Source organism: Clupea harengus, chromosome 3, assembly GCF_900700415.2.
Source record: "Clupea harengus chromosome 3, Ch_v2.0.2, whole genome shotgun sequence".
NCBI classification, from domain to species: Eukaryota; Metazoa; Chordata; class Actinopteri; order Clupeiformes; family Clupeidae; genus Clupea; species Clupea harengus.
In genome coordinates this window covers 28,890,365-28,908,968 of record NC_045154.1, presented here as the reverse complement: position 1 = coordinate 28,908,968, position 18,604 = coordinate 28,890,365, and the positions used below count along the sequence as shown (strand labels likewise).

Here is an 18,604-nt window from a genome sequence, read left to right as displayed (position 1 = left end):
CGCCCGCCCGCCCGCCCGCCCATGCACCCCCACTAAGGCTCCATCACTGCAAGACGTCAGCTACTGGTGCTCCTGTTAAAAGGTCAGGAACAACACAAAGGGCTCTCTCTACAAGTGCTTCAAGCAGAGTGTGCATAAAACAATCTGTACCTCTTTCAGAGACATTCCTCTCAAACAAATGAGAATAAACGTGTGTATGTGTCTCACACAATGTAGTGAAAATGATTCAAAGGGAAAGGGTAAGAGAGAGAGAGCTTAAGATCAAGAGGTGAGCAATCATGAATTCTTGTTTTTTTGTGTGGAGGATGGAAAGCTTGCGGCGTGTTTTAGGATACGAGAGTGTGTGTGGTTTGGTGAGTGAGCGCGCGCGCGCGCGCGCGCGCGCGCGCGCGCGCGCGTGCGTGTGTGTGTGTGTGTGTGTGTGTGTGTGTGTGTGTGTGTGTGTGTGTGTGTGTGTGTGTATGTACATGTGCATGCATGCGTGGTGCACGGCTCCTTCATCCACAGTCTTAGTATCTGGGGACTTTGGTGTAGTCTTCCTGCAGGACACTCTTGCACAAGCACATGGCAAGGATCATTCCCAGGAGCTGGAGAGGGAAATAAAACAAGTCAGGACCAGAGCAAACACAGCACTCAAAACACACCCACCACAAACAAACACAAGCACAAGCACGTACTCGCGTGAACCGCTAGTGTTACAAACTCTAACCTGCGACTCAAGTTTAGCTTCACTTCCTCTACAAGAGCCTCAATAACAGTGATCTGGTATCAGTGCCTTGCGCAGAGGCTGATTACATGCGCTGTAAGATTAGTAGTGGCGTCGTGTCAATCAATAAGGAAACCCAGCGGAGCATGCTAATGCTGGGACGCCAGCCCCGGGTGGATGCAGCCAGGAGGCGTCCACCCACGACAAACAGCCTTTCTGTGGGAAACACTGGATGAAGCAGAACAAAGCCGCCGAGGTTTGAATGGTTTGAGGCTTTAAAAATGGTCCTCTGCTAGGCAGGCCAAATGTGTGCAGTGGTTAAAAAGAGTCTCTGTAGAACTCTACGTAATTACAGTTATGTGGCAGGGTGAGCAGGCAGAACATCGCAGTAATAAGGGGGCGGACGACATACACATTTCACAAAACATCCACATACCTCGACCACAGCCACGCCGATGCAGATCCCCAGAATTACTCCACAGTTGTTGAGGAGCCAGTCCTCCACATTGGTTATGCAACCCTAGAGGGGGAGAGAGAGAGAAAAGAGAGAGAGAGAGAGAGCGAGAGCGAGAGCGAGAGAGAGAGAGAGAGAGAGAGAGAGAGAGAGAGAGAGAGAGAAAAGAGAGAGAGAGAGAGAGAGAGAGAGAGAGAGAGATGAATGAGGGGATGATCCTATGTGGACAGTGCGCCAGCCTCTCCAAACACAACTGTTATTGTTGGACGAGGCAGCGGAGAGGAAGAACAACAGTGCAGGCCAGAGACGAACAAAATCATTTGGACACGGAGGGGAGAAAACACTGAAATGAACTCATGGCTCACAGGAACAGAAAGGCAAAATTCACAATAACCCCCACCTTGTTAGAACACACCACTGCCAACTGCTCACAAGAAAAGAGGGGCGGACTGAGCTGCAGAAAAGGAAAGGATGCAGTCTTTGTTTGCTAGACTGACTGCTGTGAGTGATAAGGAGAACTATGAAAGGGCAGCGGCCTCGAAAAACTCTACTGTGCTTAAAATATCGCGTAATGATATGAAGGAGAGACTAAGAATACCTTTGCAAGGCAATAGTACAGGCTACCATAGTCCTGGCCAAAAACAAACTGTAAGAGTGGCTGTGTAAAGCCACTACACCGCTACTGATCTACGACACAAAGCGTGTAAATAATTGAAACTAGCTTGTAGGGCAGGCCCCTTCTTACATCTCAGACCTCTTAACCCCTTATTCCACCTCCAGGCCCCTCAGGTCGTCTAACTTAGGGGCTCATGGCTGTCCCGCCACCTAAGCTTACAGTGGGGAAAATACTTATTTTCTGCATCAAATGCAAATTAAGTCATAAATGTTATAAAATGCAGTTTTCTGGATTTTTTTTGTTGATATTCTGTTTCTCACTGTTAAAATACACCTACTATTACAATTGTAGATCACACATTTCTTTGCAAGTGGCCAAACTTGCGAAATCGGCAGGGGTTCAAATACTTATTTCCCCCACTGTAAATCCAGGGGTGGCCGTGCCTTTGCTGTTGCAGCCCCTAGACTGTGGAATAGCATCCCCCTCTTTATTAGGTCTGCCCCCTCTATTGACTCTTTCAAGTCCAGGCTCAAAACATACTTTTATTTTTTAGCGTTTGGATCCTCCTGATCTGATTTGATGATTTGTACTCTTTCACTGTGTGTATTGATGCTTTTGTGGGTGTTTTGTTTCTGTTTTAGCTTGATTCTATATTTTATTGTGATTGCCTGCTCTGGTTGTACAGCACTTTGGTCAACGTGAGTTGTTTTTAAATGTGCTTTATGAATACATTTGACTTGACTTAACACTTATTGTCCAGCACTTCTAATCTTGTTTGAACACTGATGTTGGTTTCTGCCAGTTCTCCTAAACCACTCAAAATTACCTTGTGCCGTTCACACACACACACACACACACACACACACACACACACACACACACACACACACACACACACACACACACACACACACACACACACACACACACACACACACACACACACACACACACACACACACACACACACACACACACACACACACAAAAATGGTGTGGAGAAGCCATCCTGGTGCACTGATCAAATCCAATAGCATCAGTGATGTACACTGGCTGGCAGTGGAATGCAAAGGGGGCTGACTTTGGCTGTGTACCTTAGTGTAGATTGGCCACTGAGGGGTCGGGGATTCACACAGTCCTGTCATCTGCAGGTCCCCTGGCTGCTGTGGGCTGCTGCTGTCATTTCTGCAGGAGCAGGGATACAGTATCTCCGAGCTGTTCTTTATCTTAATGTTGTCAGTCCAGTTTCCAGGGTCTGTCCATCCACAGCACTGGATCTAGAGACAGAATGAGGGACAGAGAGAGAGAGAGAGAGAGAGAGAGAGAGAGAGAGAGAGACACATGGTTAGTTGCCGATATGGACGAGCAAAGATCTGTGTCAAAACGCCATAACATCACCATGAGGTAATCTCTGCCTGACACCCAACACATCCTGCTCAGTACAAACACAAAGGGAGTGAGTGCTCACCGTCTTCTGGATGTAGTCCCAGGCAACGTCGGCGGTCTTGTTCTCACCCGTGTAGTGCACAGTGATGTTGTTCACGATGATGGCCATCTCTTGCTTCAGCTTAGAGAGAAGAGAAAACAACAAATGCTTTAGAAAGGAAGCAATTTCTTATGACAACAGTATCACAAGATAAGTCCCTTAGATAATTCGGCTGTCCTTGAGCTGTATTTTCTACATACGGCCTTATTTTGAGTCATAAACTCCAGGAGACATCTCACAGACTGTCAGAACAACAGCAGTCATCATTACTTAATGGTGTCCATCTGCTTGTCTCTTGTCTAAGGGTAGCATGCCGGTGTGAGAGCATGGACGGGTCAAGTCAAGGCATGGAGTTGAGATTTGGCAGCTGTTCAGCAAGGGGCTTGGAAAGGGCAGCCCTCTTAAGTGGCTTTGTGTGCTGGCTAGAAGCCTCGCCCTATCCTGGGAGAAAGAGAGTGCCACCCTGCCCTGTGGTGAATCATAACCACGGTGAATGAGTGTGTGTGTGTGTGTGTGTGTGTGTATGTGTGAGTGTGTGTGTGTGTGTGTGTGTGTATGTGTGAGTGTGTGTGTGTGTAGGAAGCATGTCTGTGCTTGGCACTTGGTCTGCATAAGACTGGTCCTCCAGGTAATGGGAGTGAGGAGTAAGCTCTAATTACTGAGGTAGGGAAGTTCAAACCACAACTGCTGCCTCGCCCATGTGCCAAGTCATCATGAATACAATCATGTGAGCTGATGGTAAACACACCAGGGTGTGTGTGTGTGTGTGTGTGTGTGTGTGTGTGTGTGTGTGTGCGTGCAAGCGAATGTGCGGTTGAAGTGTGGAAGGTTGTTAAGCAGAATCATACGGAACTCAAACCAGCGTGTTCTGAGATGTTGAATCGTCCAATTATGCGCTACTCAAAGCAGCTCTGGCCACACCCTGCAGAATGATGGCTTAGAAAATGGCTTTCACATTGCTTAGATGTCCTGCCATTTTCAGCTCATACTTTGGTTTGTTTAGTTTCATTCCCTAATAGCCTCTGCCTGGAGAGGGCACTATACCATCATAAAAACATTAACGCCTGCCCCTTCCACCCTGCATGCATGCATGCAAATCTCTAAGGTTGGGTTTACACTCATTGACGGAGGGGAAAACCACAGTGTGAAATGACGCTTGCACCCACGTTCTATAAATATGACCTCCCACCATCATTTCACAAGTCCGCCCTTTGCCCCAAAAGCAGTGGGGAACTGTGTGACGGTGGACAGAATGCAACACCCCACCCCCCCCTTAACCTCCGACCTCCCCCCCACCCCCCACCCTCCATCCCTGGCAACGCCACTCACCAGGTCCCGCTGGAAGTAGATGAGCACGCCGGCCGTCACCTGGGCGATGAGGATGAGCAGCAGGCAGGTGAAGTACTGTAAACACAGAGGGAGTGGTTGTGAAAAATAAATACAAAAAAAAAAAACACTGCACTAAAAATGAGACATGATGTGGCATGGCTGAAAAAAAAAAAAAAAAAAGATAACACAAGGATAACTGTTATGGGGAAATTTCACTGTGGCTACCCGCAGAGATGCATAACATTTATGGCCTTTCGGAAAGTATCTTGTTAATTTTAAGGGGACAGGGAGACACTGGGTTGCATTGGAATACTTTGATACACTGATGGAAGCTTTTATTCCATTTATAGTCCTCAACTCTAAATTCAATTGAAAGTTCATGGCATTAATAAATGACGGCAGCTCACACTATTTAACCCTTAAATGCACTACACATAGTGTTATTTTTTTTTAAAGAGGATCTTAGGAGAGACAGTTGTACATGTTTGGGGTTAAAGGGAGGGGTTCCTCAACTCTTTACACAAGGGGCTGACAGCTGGTCCATTCAGCTGGGTAAATGGGTCAAATAGTTCAACGTTACACCCACTTTACCCCCGGGATGGGTTTAACCCTTTGAAGGACACTGATCCACCATCAGTTCCCCTCCCAGACCCCTAAATCTCATGGGCTTATCCCTGTAACCCCCCCATCTCAACAAATCCACCAGCACGAAGCCTTAAAGAAGCCACAGGCAAAGCCCTTTTTTTTGCCGAGAGAAACGCATACTCATACACGCATGGCTTTGTGACCTTGTTTGAACAGGATGCCAATCCTTCACTGAGTATCCGCTTGTGGGGAGATCAGCCTTTGCCCTCACCAACCTCTCAAGGCTACAGATCCATCTCTGCGCTGTGCTACGAGCTTGAAACGTCTGTGACGGCATGAATGAATGTGTGTGTGTGTGTGTGTGTGTGTGTGTGTGGGTACTCACCAGCCCAAGGAGGCAACGGATCTCGTAGATGGAGCCGACACAGCCCAGGAAGCCCATGAGCATGGAGAGGGAGCCCACACCTATGAGCATATAGGAGGCCACCTTCAGCGTGTTGGACTCCTCCTCTGCACAGGAGGGAGGGGGGGAGAGAGAGAGAGAGAGAGAGAGAAATCCATGTCAACAGGATGAGGTTAACCCCCCTTACCTGAAGAGTCTAACTGACATAAAGCCTAAAACTGGCTCAAAAGATCTACAGCACAACCCAACCCTATTCGACATGTGTTGGATTTTAATCATTTCTTGTGTGCACTGGCAACCAGAGGCACCAAAAATGTGAAGCACACATTAGCACACTCATCGGGTGTGGAGCCATGCTTGGAACCCGGGAGGTACTGTTTTACAACCGACTGGAGGAAGAAGAATAGATGTGAGGAAAGCCAGCGCGAGGAGCAATGGGACCGCATCTTCCAGGCCGGATGCTGGTGTGCGGGGGAGGGGGGGGGTTAACACAGGATGGGGCTGAGGAGGAGCCGGAGGAGTCAGACACCAGACTTTATGGATTTTGCCAGGTTCTCACTCCCGCTATCTCGCGCCTGGAGCATCTCCAGAGGGCCCTGCTGTGCCTCCTCCAAAGCAGCCCTGGCGCAGTGGACGGTGTCGGCCCCGTCCCAAACCGCTCACTACAGGGCCAGGCAATCTGACGTTCTCTGGAACTCTTCTGCTCCTCTCTAACTCCCATAATCACATCAAATCCTCTGCTGCCTTCCACACACACAGATACTTAAGCACTGCTACGGAGCACTGCTGAGACACTACACATACAGCTTGTTTTAAGGTATTCATGTAAACGGCGGTTCAAGCCGTCAGGTTTTGAATCATTTGAATCATGTCCAAAACGGCTTTGCAAAATCTCCTATGAAAGCATGTCTGTAAAAAGTTAGATTGAGACGTTGATAATTATAGCCACGTACTGTACAAAAATATTATTCTTGCCATAGATTTAACGTGTGGGTGTAGTCTAGAGACTCAAATGTATCCAAGTATCCAAATGTATCCAAGGAGAATGAAAGCAGGTCTGCATACTGATTACATCTTTATCTACGCACAGGACCACCTAGCACACATTTTTCCACTCTCTTACACAAACACAGAAGAATATACAGGCCTACATCTGTGTCCCTCTGATAATTTAAGGCCATAGGGTACTACTAAAGCCTACTACCACAGACTATATATATGTAGAGCTAAGCACTGGGTGTGTATGGAGGCCAAGGGGATGATTTGAAGCACATGATCAGGCTATAAATTGCTCCACTGCATGTACCACCATGAGTTCCTCAAAACAAACACGGATTCACTTTGGCTTCCTCCATGTTCCCAACCCAATGAATATTTGGGTACCAACTGACATCAAACTAAATGTGAGCCAATGAAAAGTAGTCAGCATAACTGGCCTCGTAATGTATAAGATCTGTAACACATTCAGTATATTTTTAAGCCACACCACGCATAAGGGTTTGAAAGCTGAAACTCCTACTTCCTCCTATGTGGCAGCATCTGTAGATGACAATGTGAAATCACATCTTTCCACTGAGGTCAGCTCGTGTTTTCCTACTGAACACTAAACCCTCTCCTCCCTCTTCCCCTCTCTCCCAACTTTCTCCCTCTCTCTGACTTGGCAAGTTTCCATCTAGGTCGGGTATGGAATTCCAAAATAGTTTCTCTCTGGTGTGCACAGACAGTTTGACATAAACATAGCTACTATGACAAAATGCATCTTAGAATTTCCATAGATTAACCTTTGCATCCATATAGGGTCAGAAGGAACATGTTCCTTAAAAAACAATTGTCATACAGGCCCGACAACTTTGTCATATTTTTGAGCCTTATAGAGCCTAGCCTAAACATGGCAATGGCACTCAGTGTCTATAGGGTTTCACACAATACAAGTGAAATGTCTTTCAGAAGCACACTTGACCTCCATAGATGCCCAGCGGTTCATGTTGACACCTCCCTCAAGTCTCCTGTTCCTCCACAAAAATGACTACATGTATTTGAACAGAAGAAATCATTCTGACATTTTCCTCAGCTGGGATAAATATGCTCCCAGGGTCACTGAACAATAGCAAACTAGGGAGGGAACCTCAGAAATAGCAAAAAGAGAAAAAAAAAAAAAAGACAGAGAGAGAGAAAGAAAAGGCTCCTTTAAATAGAGCAGAGGCAGCTGTTGTGAAATGCTCTATTAATATGAGCGGCAGAGAAGCGGGACGAGGAGAACAAGAAACACGCATGCTGGAAACTGAAAACACACAGAAATCCTGTTTTCCACAAAGCCTCCGAGGGACTTCAGAGCGACCAGCTCCAGAGTCAATAAACAAACAGGCCTGCTCACGCAGAGCTGGACACACGAGACCCACGCAGGAGACCCACACAGGAGCCCCACGCCAGAGCCAGCGACCCGCCCAGGCTGGGAGCGCACTGGGGTGGGGACCTCTGAGAAAGCAGGGGGAGGGGAGTTCATCCTCCAGGTATCAAGGGCAGGGCTGGACGTGAGCCAGCGGGTTCCCAGCCATCTCTAGAGGGACTGGTGGATCGCAAAAACAATGGGGCTTCGGCAACGGTCAGGACGAGACGGGCCAAGACAAACCAGATAAGCAGACTCCACGGCAAGGCTGGATGCGGTCCAGCAACGGCTATCCTCTTCCAACGATTTACGAGAAAAGGGAGAATGGAGGGAAACGAGAGACAAAAGGATGAGCCGTTTGGTAAGCGGCTCAAATTCTTCTGCGCTTTGGTCAAAATGTCACTCATTTGTTAACTCCTCAAGGACATCCGGCATAAATAGAGATATTTTCAGAGACTTTCCAAGTCTCTTCAAAAAACAAACACCTTAACGGATAGTCTTCCGTCTCATATTCAGTTTCAAACGGTCCATATTACATTAGTTTAATAATGACTTACATAGAAGGTGCTCTGAAAGATGGGAAGGAGTGTGTGTGTGTGTGTGGGGGGGGGGGGTTGCAAATGACATCCAGGGTGCACAGAGTTGCCAAACGAAACTCTAAAGAATCATTCATACACCCGATTCGTCTCAGCAAACTACTGCTTTGGGCTGTGCTCCATCTGCGCCGAACACATTGGAAGCATTTATTATAAATCAGGGAGATTTATGCAAGTTTCCATCCACTTCTCCTGGATTCCAGCAGGGCAGGGCCAGGCTGAATAAATTCAGCTGTTGGAGCCCGTCACTGTGGAACATGGAGAGATAAAAAATAAATAAAAAATAAGGCAAGTCCACCAAAACCAGCTTCAGCTAGCCGGGGGGACAGGGGGTGGGGGGCGGTGGTGACGTAAAAGGGAAAAGAAAAAGGGAGGGGATAAAAGAAAGCACTTTTTCCTGCCCTGTGAAGTCAAATACCTTCTTGTCAGCATTGAGCTCTACTATGATGTGACCGAGATACAGACACTCTCGAGGGTATTTCGCATTTTCTTTTTTACTCTCAGCCCCTGACTCAGTGTGTGTGTGAGAGAGAGAGAGAGAGAGAGAGAGAGAGAGAGAGAGAGAGAGAGAGAGAGAGAGAGAGAGAGAGAGAGAGAGAGAGAGAGTGAGTGAGAAAATGTGTAGGGTGTACTCGGAGACGGACTTCTCTACCACCTAACTGTACTTTCCGTCAAGAGACATCTCCCCCAGCTGCAATGGAAACACCACAGCAGGGAGATGGCGAGGGCTGATTTCACACCATACGCAGGGGGCGGTTCGCACTGCGAGCAGAGCCTTCGCAAAAAACCCTGACTGTGGGTTGTAGAGAATGCTGTTACACATACAAACATTCACACCCGCATAGCAGTCCCTCACAACGTGCTAGGCAAACACGACACATAAGAGCAGCTAGAAGAAGAAGTGCACAGCCGTAAAAAAAAAGGAAATGTCGTATTGAAGAGGAAGGCAGCCCTTTCTAGAGTAAGTCAGCAGAGATGTGACGGGCCGCGTCGCGCCGCGTCGCGCCGGCGTCCCACAGGGAGAGCCGCTGAGTTAGTGGTCTTTGAAGAGGGGCCTGCTGAGGAGACGCTTAGCAGACAGCAGCTCTTCCTGTCCAATCCCCGGGCCAGACCTGTGACCTGCTTTCCCTCTCGGTGGGAAGGGACAGCCTCACAGTTTCTCGTCTGTGGGCTCATATTTTGGGTTTATTGCTCACATCCTTCGGGTTTTACAGCCCCTCTTCCCTGGGGACCAGCGGCAGAGAGGCACGGAGGATTAGATGCAGTGGGATGGATTTTGTAGAAGGGGGGGGGGGGGGGGGGGGCCGGTTTAGCAGGAACTACTGCAGCCTTTGACTCTAGATGATACTGTCCAGTTCCGACTGTTGTGCCGTACACCAAAGATACAGAGAACAGAGAAGACGAAAACTTATTTTGGGTACTTACGCAGCACAGCGATGAAGCTCTGGTTATCCAGCAGGATCCACAGCCCAAAGCCCATGATCAGTGCTCCAAACAGCTAGCAAAGGGAAGAGAACAACAAAGAAATAAATTACTACAAAAGAATGTGTTTGGCTGTTCTTGTTTGTGTGGGAGTGTGTGTGTGTGTGTGTGTGTGTGTGTGTGTGTGTGTGTGTGTGTGTGTGTGTGTGTGTGAGAGAGCCTATCCAACACATCTGGGACTGATCAGGTCTTCTCTCAGCAGGGCAAGGCCACATGACTGGCACTGATGCCACAACTGCGTGTAACTCTTCACTAACTAACTCAGCAGCACTATTTTGTTCACTTGCCTTTCCAACACTCTCCACTCCTAACCTCCATAGTTTTCCTCTCCTCCCCTCTGCACAGCTTCACCATATACAATTTAATAACTCTTGCTAGAGTTCCTGTCTGTCTCGCAGATGCTCACTGACAACCATCATCGGTACGCTGGGCTACTCTTTCCTGCTGGGACTAATGGGTTAATGAGAGGAGAGCTGTCTCTAAATAGGGCGCTTCTCAGACAGAGGTTTTGGCCCGAGGGGCAGTCGCAGATGTCTGAGTGTGGACAGCTCTCCTGTGGTCTGCAGTGGGCAGGTCGAGGCTCAGGCAGCTCTGGGGACCAGGGGAGGAGGGAGGCGGAGTGACTGTGTGGAAAGAGCAAGAACTCGAGCGGTAGCAGCGGTGGAGGCCTGCTAACTAATTAAAGGGCCCTGCTCAGAAACGCAGCGAGCCGAGATCTGAGAGATTCACCACCTCACACAAACACACACACACACACACACACACACACACACACACACACACACACACACACACACACACACACACACACACACACACACACACACACACAACTAATGAGCTCCAGATAGAGAGAGAGAGAGAGACCTCATCATCACACAGCTTCTCAGAGCAGTCATTAAGGGGCTCATGCAGTCCACACTTCCCACACACGTCTAACCAGAAACTTCTCTGGAAGTCACCTAGGCATGCACAGCGTGCACAGTGTGCACAGTGTTTAGTGTTTCCTCTCTGAACAGAGGCCCTTACTTGAGTCTGACCCACTTATGAAGTATGTAGTGTATTCCTGAAATATTCCGGTCAGTGCAAACAGCTGCTGTGTGGTCAGGCATGTCCGAGTGGAAGTATGTGGCCATGGAAGAAGAGAGTGGAGGGAGCATAAGCGGAAAAGCAGTGATATGCAAATACTTGCTGCCTGGAACTGCGGATAGTCAAACTACGCCATACTCATTTTACTAAAAAAAAACTGGCTCATAAGTGAAACTGATAGAATCAGGGGCTGGGACATTGCACAAGTGCACAGCATGCAGTCTTCACAGACGAAAGGAGAACTGATGGGGAGTCATATAGCTTCAGTGAAGTAGGGATGTGTGAAGGTGTGTGAAGATGTGTGTGCATACTCACAAAAAAGAGGAGGTTGAACAGGAACAGGAAGTACTTGGTGGCCGTGATGCACCCCTTCCCCATGGTAACGCCTCTGGAAATGAGAGTCAAAAGTTGATGAACGTAGCTGAAATACAGCGAAACTTGTGTAAAAAAAAAAAAAAAGATTTAGAACACACTTTGAGTCCATATGGAGTTGTGACATCAGACAGAGGCATGTCAGAAGCCTCACACGGAAGGAGCCCTCAGCCTCTTTTGGCAAGAACAACTAATGTGATTTCAACTGACAACCAAATATAGAGACAGTCACTGCAAGTAGTTTCATTCATTAGAAAAACATATCAGTATTACATATAAACCATTCCTCAACATTCACTGTCAGCCAATGGCAGGCATGGCAACTTATCTAGACCAGGGGTCTTCAACCTTTTTCAGCCCAAGGACCCCTTGGCTGAGAGAGACGCTGAGCAGGGACCCCCACCCCCGCCGCCCCAAATTTGGGCCTTATATTCATATAATTTATTTGGAACTAAGTGTCAGTCACACACACACACACTTCCCTACACATGTTTGAACAGAATTACAAATAATCTGTGACACAACTAGTTTCAATTTATTCTGTTTATTATTGACATTACAGTTAGTCGTCACTCTATATTCAATTAGGGAGGGACAAAGAATTGAGTAGCTTGAGAAGCTTAAGTATGGATGAAATATCTCATACCTAGTGAGAGATCTGACGTTTGAGAATTCATCATTCATGTCTTTGGCAACGACATTCTCCCTATGAAGCATGCAGTGCGTCATACATGGCTCTTGCACCGTCTGTGCACATCGCGACACATTTTGGCCATGTTCATGGAAAAAATTGTCGAATCTCTGAACTTTTTTTTACCTCCAGGCAGCTGCTTACAGAATCGAAATTCCTCCTGCATCTCATTTTGGTCGACAAATCACAAAAAAGCTAAAAGCTGAGCTTCGTTTGACACATCGGTGGATTAATCTAATTGTATTGCAAAATAATATGCCTTCGGGAGTTTTGCGACTAATAGTGCCCTCACATCAGCTGCCAATTCAATTCAATAGGGCGGGCATTGGGATGCTTTTCAGTTTTTTACGTACTCATCCTTCCCAAACATTGTTTTGCACATATCACTAGCTGTTGTCAATATTAAACGTTATTATATTATACAATTATGTATGGCTGTTTGGTCTGAGCGACACGTAACTTGATAAGAGGCTTTTAAAGCTAGCTCGCACACTTTGGCTGATTGTCTCATCAAGGTCTGCTGGCCCTCAAAAGATTTTAAACGGGAAATATTAAATGTTTTTTTCTTTCAAGTGAGCATGGGTTGTCTTTGAGTGTCGTTGCAGCTTTGATGGTTTCATAGTTTCGTTTGATAGCACGGAAGAGCAAACCACGCACACTGCTAATTATTCACCATCGGTCTCTTTGTAGGTGAAGGCAAACTTCAGATAATTCTCTGAATATTTACCTGTCTTCTCCCGTTTGCGCTTTTGGCTGTTCATGTTGGCATCCTCTGAAGGTAGATCATCTGAACCGCCATCAGTGGTGTCTGACGAGGAACTTTTGTTCCGAGAAATTACAAACGATCAATTATTTCAAATTGTATGGTTATGGCAGGTAACGTCTTTTGGCACCAGATAGCTAAATGTAGCTAAAAGTGCATATGTTGCCATTATGATCAAATGATCGCCTGGAGACTCATGGGTAGCCTGTGTATTATTTTTATGGAATAGAAAGCAATTTTTACGTTCAGTTTATGTTTATGTAGTCTTTTGGACGTTGTACATTTTTGGAAGAGGGAAAAAAATGCTTCAGATGAAATCATTTGGCGGACCCCCTGCAGTACCTCCGCGGACCCCCGGTTGAAGACCTCTGATCTAGACAATACATTTGTGTCCAAAAGAAGATTTCAGTTTTGTGGTTATGGTTTCCGTTCCAGTCCTTCTGGTTATAGTTATGGTTTCCCTACAGGGGAGTTACAGGGTGAATGAACCTGCAGTTAGCTGGAGCTGCATCCTGCACACTTGTGAAAGCCTCTTCATTACCTACTAGTTATCCAATGCACTGTGGTGCAGTACAGCCTAGAGATGTCTGTGTGTACAGCTGTGTGCGTGATGTTTTTATCGAACAAATCAACCACAGCTCATAGAGGGAGGCAGTTTTCTAAGACAGAGCTGGAGGCAGTTAACGTTGCCACAAGAGAGGAGGCTGTGGTCAAGCACACAACTGTCATCACACATACGTATAAGAGGCCCCGCAACAGACCTCAGCTACAGTGAAGGCTCTTTTACAGTCCTGTTTATGGTCTATTTGAGGCTCAAAGGGACCACTACAAGAACACGCTAACTTGTGTTTAATAGCTGAGATCATGTCATGGAACAATTTTTTTTTTTGTTGTGTAACTGGGAAACCGTACTTGCTGCGGCATGGGGGTGGGGGGCTGGTTAATAGTGCCAAGCAGTGGCAGACTGACTGATTGCAGTCCTAGGGGGAATGCTGAAATATCAACTGCAGAGGTTGTAATGGGCTACGGTGGAGCCACGGCACACAAAGTAATCCTCTTTCCCTTAATAAGGAAGGGGTGCCGCGTCACACACGCAACACACGGCCAACTCAAAGATCCGGCACTCCAAGCCTGCTGCTCCACTATTCCTTTCACTTTGCATTCACAAGGCTCGGTGGAACACAGCTTTGTTGAAACATGTCAGCACCATATATGAAATGAATACCCAAGATAATGGGTTTGTGTGTGTGTGTGTGTGTATCTGTGTTTGCTAAGGATGTGACCCACCCTGTTTTTTCTTTCTCTAAAGGCCCTATGAATAAATAATAATTAAAAGGCAGTGGGTGTAGAGGGGCAAAACAAGAAAGATCACTCTTTGTGAGACTTGACTCATTCCATGTGTGCTCAATTGGACTTCTTTTTGGCTCAAAGGATGTCTCTTTACCAAAATAGGCAGCACTCAGCACAACTCAAAATGCACAACAAATGTCTGGCAGCTATTAACATCAACATCAGTTGAGAAATGTAACGGCTGGATGTGGTTATATGCAACAGTCAGGAAATATGAGAGCGCAAACACCATACAGTCTAAATAAGAGACTCAAGGTTTTCTCTTCTGGCATCTGCCAAGTGCAAGACCATCCTTGGTCTCTGTGGAGAAACAAATACCAAAGGTAAACAGGGGAGCCAAAATAAGGAGGTACCACAGAAAACCTGTGCTTCAGTAGCAAACATGGGTGTATAATTTGCCAAACGTCATCAGACACACCGGAGACTGCCTCCTCCTTAGGGGGACCAATTTCTTCAATCCTTGCTTTAACTGATGTTTCCTATAGAAGGTGTCTTGTTATGATTCTTTGCTGGTGATACACAGCAAGTCATTAATTTTTTAATAAAAGAAGACTTTACAATATAGGCATAGAAATCTGTGTGTGTGTGTGTGTGTGTGTGTGTGTGTGTGTGTGTGTGTGTGTGTGTGTGTGTGTGAGTGTAAATGATTTCTGTTTTTATTTCTTTAGCACTGATACAACACAACAGCTCTTTGGTGATAAGGTTATGACTACTTCTCCTGTCTGATGAGAGAACTTACTTTCGAACTCTGATAAAAACTTGGGTAAGACAGTTGCGAACAAAAAACGCAACCAGGTAACACAGCTGGTTACAACGGGAGGATTCTAAAAATAGGGTCAAAGTTCTCTCCACAGACGTTGATACTTCCCCTTTCTATGATAACATGGCCAGTGTTTTTCTTTCTTTTCTAAATGGGATCTCAGTAATCATAACTGTAAAATCAGATCCACAGGTGCCACTTGGACCTGAACTTGGCCTATGCTATACATGAATGCAGCGGGCTGAAAAACAGTGACACACAGTGTGGCCATTCTTCCTATGGAATGAAGCACTAAATTCTATACATTAACAGTATTCTACTACTACTAATCGAACCATTTCAAATGTTGGTGCTGTCCAAACTTGCAGATTTTGCACAGGACACCCAACCACAATACCCATTTCACCCCAAATCCCCCCCCCCCCAATGAGTTTGCCATTACCCCTCCTGGTCTCTACCCAAAGTAACGGCATGCTACCCCATTCTCCCCTCACTCACGCACACACTCGAAAACACACCAAACAAAGGACGCCTTCTCCTAGGCTTTTTAGCACAGGACAAAAGGGAATCTGAACACACCCAAAGCAAGCTTAACAACAGCACCGAAAGGAATAGGCCTGTAACTGGGTCTGCTTTCCCAAAGATGCTTACTAAAAGGTCAGAGGACCTGAAATTTAATCCAGGATCACAGAAATGGTTTGAGGAAGTCTTCTTCCTAATCTGCTCAAGTAAGGGAAACTGAGGATGGGGTGTTGTAATTAGAGGCCAGACGGATCCCATCAGACAGCTTGGTCTGACAATTAAAACACAGGCTAACCAATCCACAGGACGACAGCAGAAATTCAGGAACAGCACCAAAGCACTAACAATCAAAAATGGAGGGATCTGCTTTCCTTAAACAGTTTCACAGCACAAAATACACTAAATATCCATCGTTTCTCAATGAAATGTGTGGCCCACTCGAGAGGATAAACAATCTCATGCTTCACCCTTCCTGAACTCTCCCTCTTTTCCCCCCAAAGATGAGAACGGTCAGCTGGTGCAGCTGACTTGGACTTATCTGACACATCCAACTAAACTCAAGTTCCAACCGGTCATTCCCACCAGAATCAGCACAGCATTGTTCTAATGGTCAAGGCAACAGTGAAAAGAGTAAGACAGGAAGCCCGCACGATACCAGCGTGTGCTTGAGAGATCACCCAAGTGGCCCTTCGGCCACACCACTCAGCGGCAGCATTAGGCAGGGGGGTGGGTGGGCAGACGAGATTCCCCAGATTAGGCCCTTTGTTTGGGCGCAGAGAGGTCTGCGGGGGGCCATGAGGGAATTATACTAAGCAGTCCGTGTGACCGGGGGACCACTTATCGGGCGACAGCGGGTGAGATTTGCCCAAACTACAGCGTCCTTATGCTGTGGGCTGAATTTTTCAGCAGCCCGATCAATTTTTCAGAGGTGAGAGGGAGCGAGTGGCCATATGCTGGGCTTCACTGAGACAGCGGGGACATTTATCTCCGATTTGGCACAAAAAGGAGAGTGAAAACTGACCCACTTGCTCACAGTGTGCTTACTGCCTAGAAAAAAGAAAAGAGAAAGAGAGAAGAGGAAGAAAATGAAAATGAAAGAAAAAAACGGTAGGGAGAACCAAGGGGGGAGGGATACTGAGAACCGAACACATGGCAACAGGGACTTTCCTTTGGGATGTTCTGATAGCATGCCCACCCAGCTGAGGTGAAAAAGCGTTCACTTTGACTGCTGAAACCTCAGAAGAAAACTGAAAATGAACAGTGGGGAATCCCTTAAATGAGATCATGTTAAGAGAAGTCTGAATCACTGGTAGGATGTTGATTCTCAAATGTGGAACAATTACCTGTGTGAACAGGTATTTAAAAAATAGGACTATAACATTACTTTTAAGGCAAAACGTGTGAATGGATTATGTCCACTAGTTGAGGCTTTGAATCCAGAGCGGGCAATGACAGTTTACAGTCCAATAAAGACTTGATGAATTAATTGACGAGATTAATTTGCCAAGGACAGGTGTACGATGAACCAGACAATGGCGACAGTGAACCAATGCCAAAAGTTCTCAGATTCATCACCAGTGTTGAAAACACTTCTCACAGAGGATAAATAACAACCATTACAATAGCAATGCTTTGTGGCCATCCCATGGTTAGATTCTTAACAGCAAGTAAGGTGAACTGAGTTATTGCAACTAATGTTTTATTGATTTAGCTAGTATTGACTGGTACCCCTTTAACCGTGCCATGGGAAATAGACAAGTTTGAAAACGTGGGATAATTAGTTTGATTTTCTGGCAAAGTTGAAAGGTAAGCTTCACAATCCACCGTTACTGAAAGCAAGTGAGCTCATAGCAAAGATAGGTAAGCTAGCACGGCACACTGTTAGCCCTTTAGGACAGCAATAAAGCTGGCACAAGCGAACCTAAGTTAGACTTTCATTTTCATTATTAAGGTCACCTTTCTCAATGACATCTAGTGAATGGTCTCGGTGGTAAAAGAAAACTAAACGTTATTTAAACAAGTTGCCGAAACAGCAAACCAAACTTGAGGTCTGACGTAGCCTAATTTACAGTGACTTAGAGGAACTTGGCACCTGTACTGAATTTGACTGGTAACGGTAACAGATCATGGTCCTTTCACTGGTTATGCTTGAATAACAGGCATGACACTTTATATATATATATATAAATATATATGCATATATAAAAAAAAACACAGCAGAAACAGAAAAGCAATTCATTGTTTGTTATACAACATTAACAGTTAGTTAGCTAGCTTAACTTCCGTTGAAGTTAAGGTTTACTTCTTAACCTTGCTTGACGTTTCGTTGGCTAAAGTTATCTAACTTTTCACATTACAGTCAGCATTTGCCTAACGTTTTATAGCGCTAACGTTACCATCTTACAGACAAAGAGGTGCAACATTTATCTTAGCTGTGACGTTTTCATATGGTTCAGGATATCAAGTTTCAGAAAGACAAAGAAAACTCTGTACTTACGTTCGTTATTTAAAAAAGGAACAAAACTTTGACAATACTCTTCGGCCTTCTGTCTGTCTCAATGTACTTGTAATGAGTGTCAGGATTACACGGAGCAAAGCATGGGAAAGCGTTCTGCCCCCCCTACACCCCCTCCCCTGTGCGCGGCTAGACGTATTAACCCTTTCCTAGCTCATGCTGTGTAACTTTAAGGTGGTTCACTGACTTCAATCACTTTAAATTAGTCATTCAGCAAATTCGCTACATTATGAAAAGTGAGATTATATGTTTGTTCCCTGTCCTGAAAGAGCTCTCCTAGCCTACTTCTTTCGAAGAAATTCTAAATTGTAGGTTACTTGAGGGGTTAATTCTTCAGTTGCTTGAAAAGTGGAGTAGGCTACAACTGAAAATATCATGTTAATTTGAGGGTCTAATAATACTTACTGTTTGGGTAGAAATACACTAGATGAACCTTAACACAACCCCTTGCAAAAGTTAAATGTACAGACAGCAATGTTTTTTTTGTATCACTGATTTA

The 18,604-nt window shown here is 45.9% G+C and overlaps 1 protein-coding gene across 1 annotated transcript; it reads right to left on the bottom strand.

Moving 5' to 3' along the window:
* Window positions 1-411: 411 nt before the first annotated feature.
* Window positions 412-18,200, bottom strand: cd82b (CD82 molecule b). The gene is made up of 9 exons (XM_031565290.2): window positions 18,088-18,200; window positions 11,448-11,520; window positions 9,987-10,059; window positions 5,562-5,686; window positions 4,592-4,666; window positions 3,245-3,343; window positions 2,871-3,053; window positions 1,143-1,226; window positions 412-587 (listed from the first exon to the last, which is right to left on the bottom strand). The coding sequence occupies exons 2-9, from the start codon at window positions 11,508-11,510 to the stop codon at window positions 510-512; spliced, it is 780 nt and encodes a 259-aa protein (XP_031421150.1). The 5' UTR covers window positions 11,511-11,520; window positions 18,088-18,200; the 3' UTR covers window positions 412-509.
* Window positions 18,201-18,604: the final 404 nt, after the last annotated feature.

Coding starts and splice junctions, on each gene's coding strand:
- cd82b (XM_031565290.2), bottom strand. CDS start 11,510: ATGGGGAAGGGGTGCATCACGGCCACCAAGTACTTCCTGTTCCTGTTC. Junction 10,060..11,447: donor TGTTCAACCTCCTCTTTTTT/GTGAGTATGCAC, acceptor TCCCTTTGCTAG/CTGTTTGGAGCACTGATCAT. Junction 1,227..2,870: donor AGTGGCCAATCTACACTAAG/GTACACAGCCAA, acceptor CTCCCCCTCTAG/GGTTGCATAACCAATGTGGA.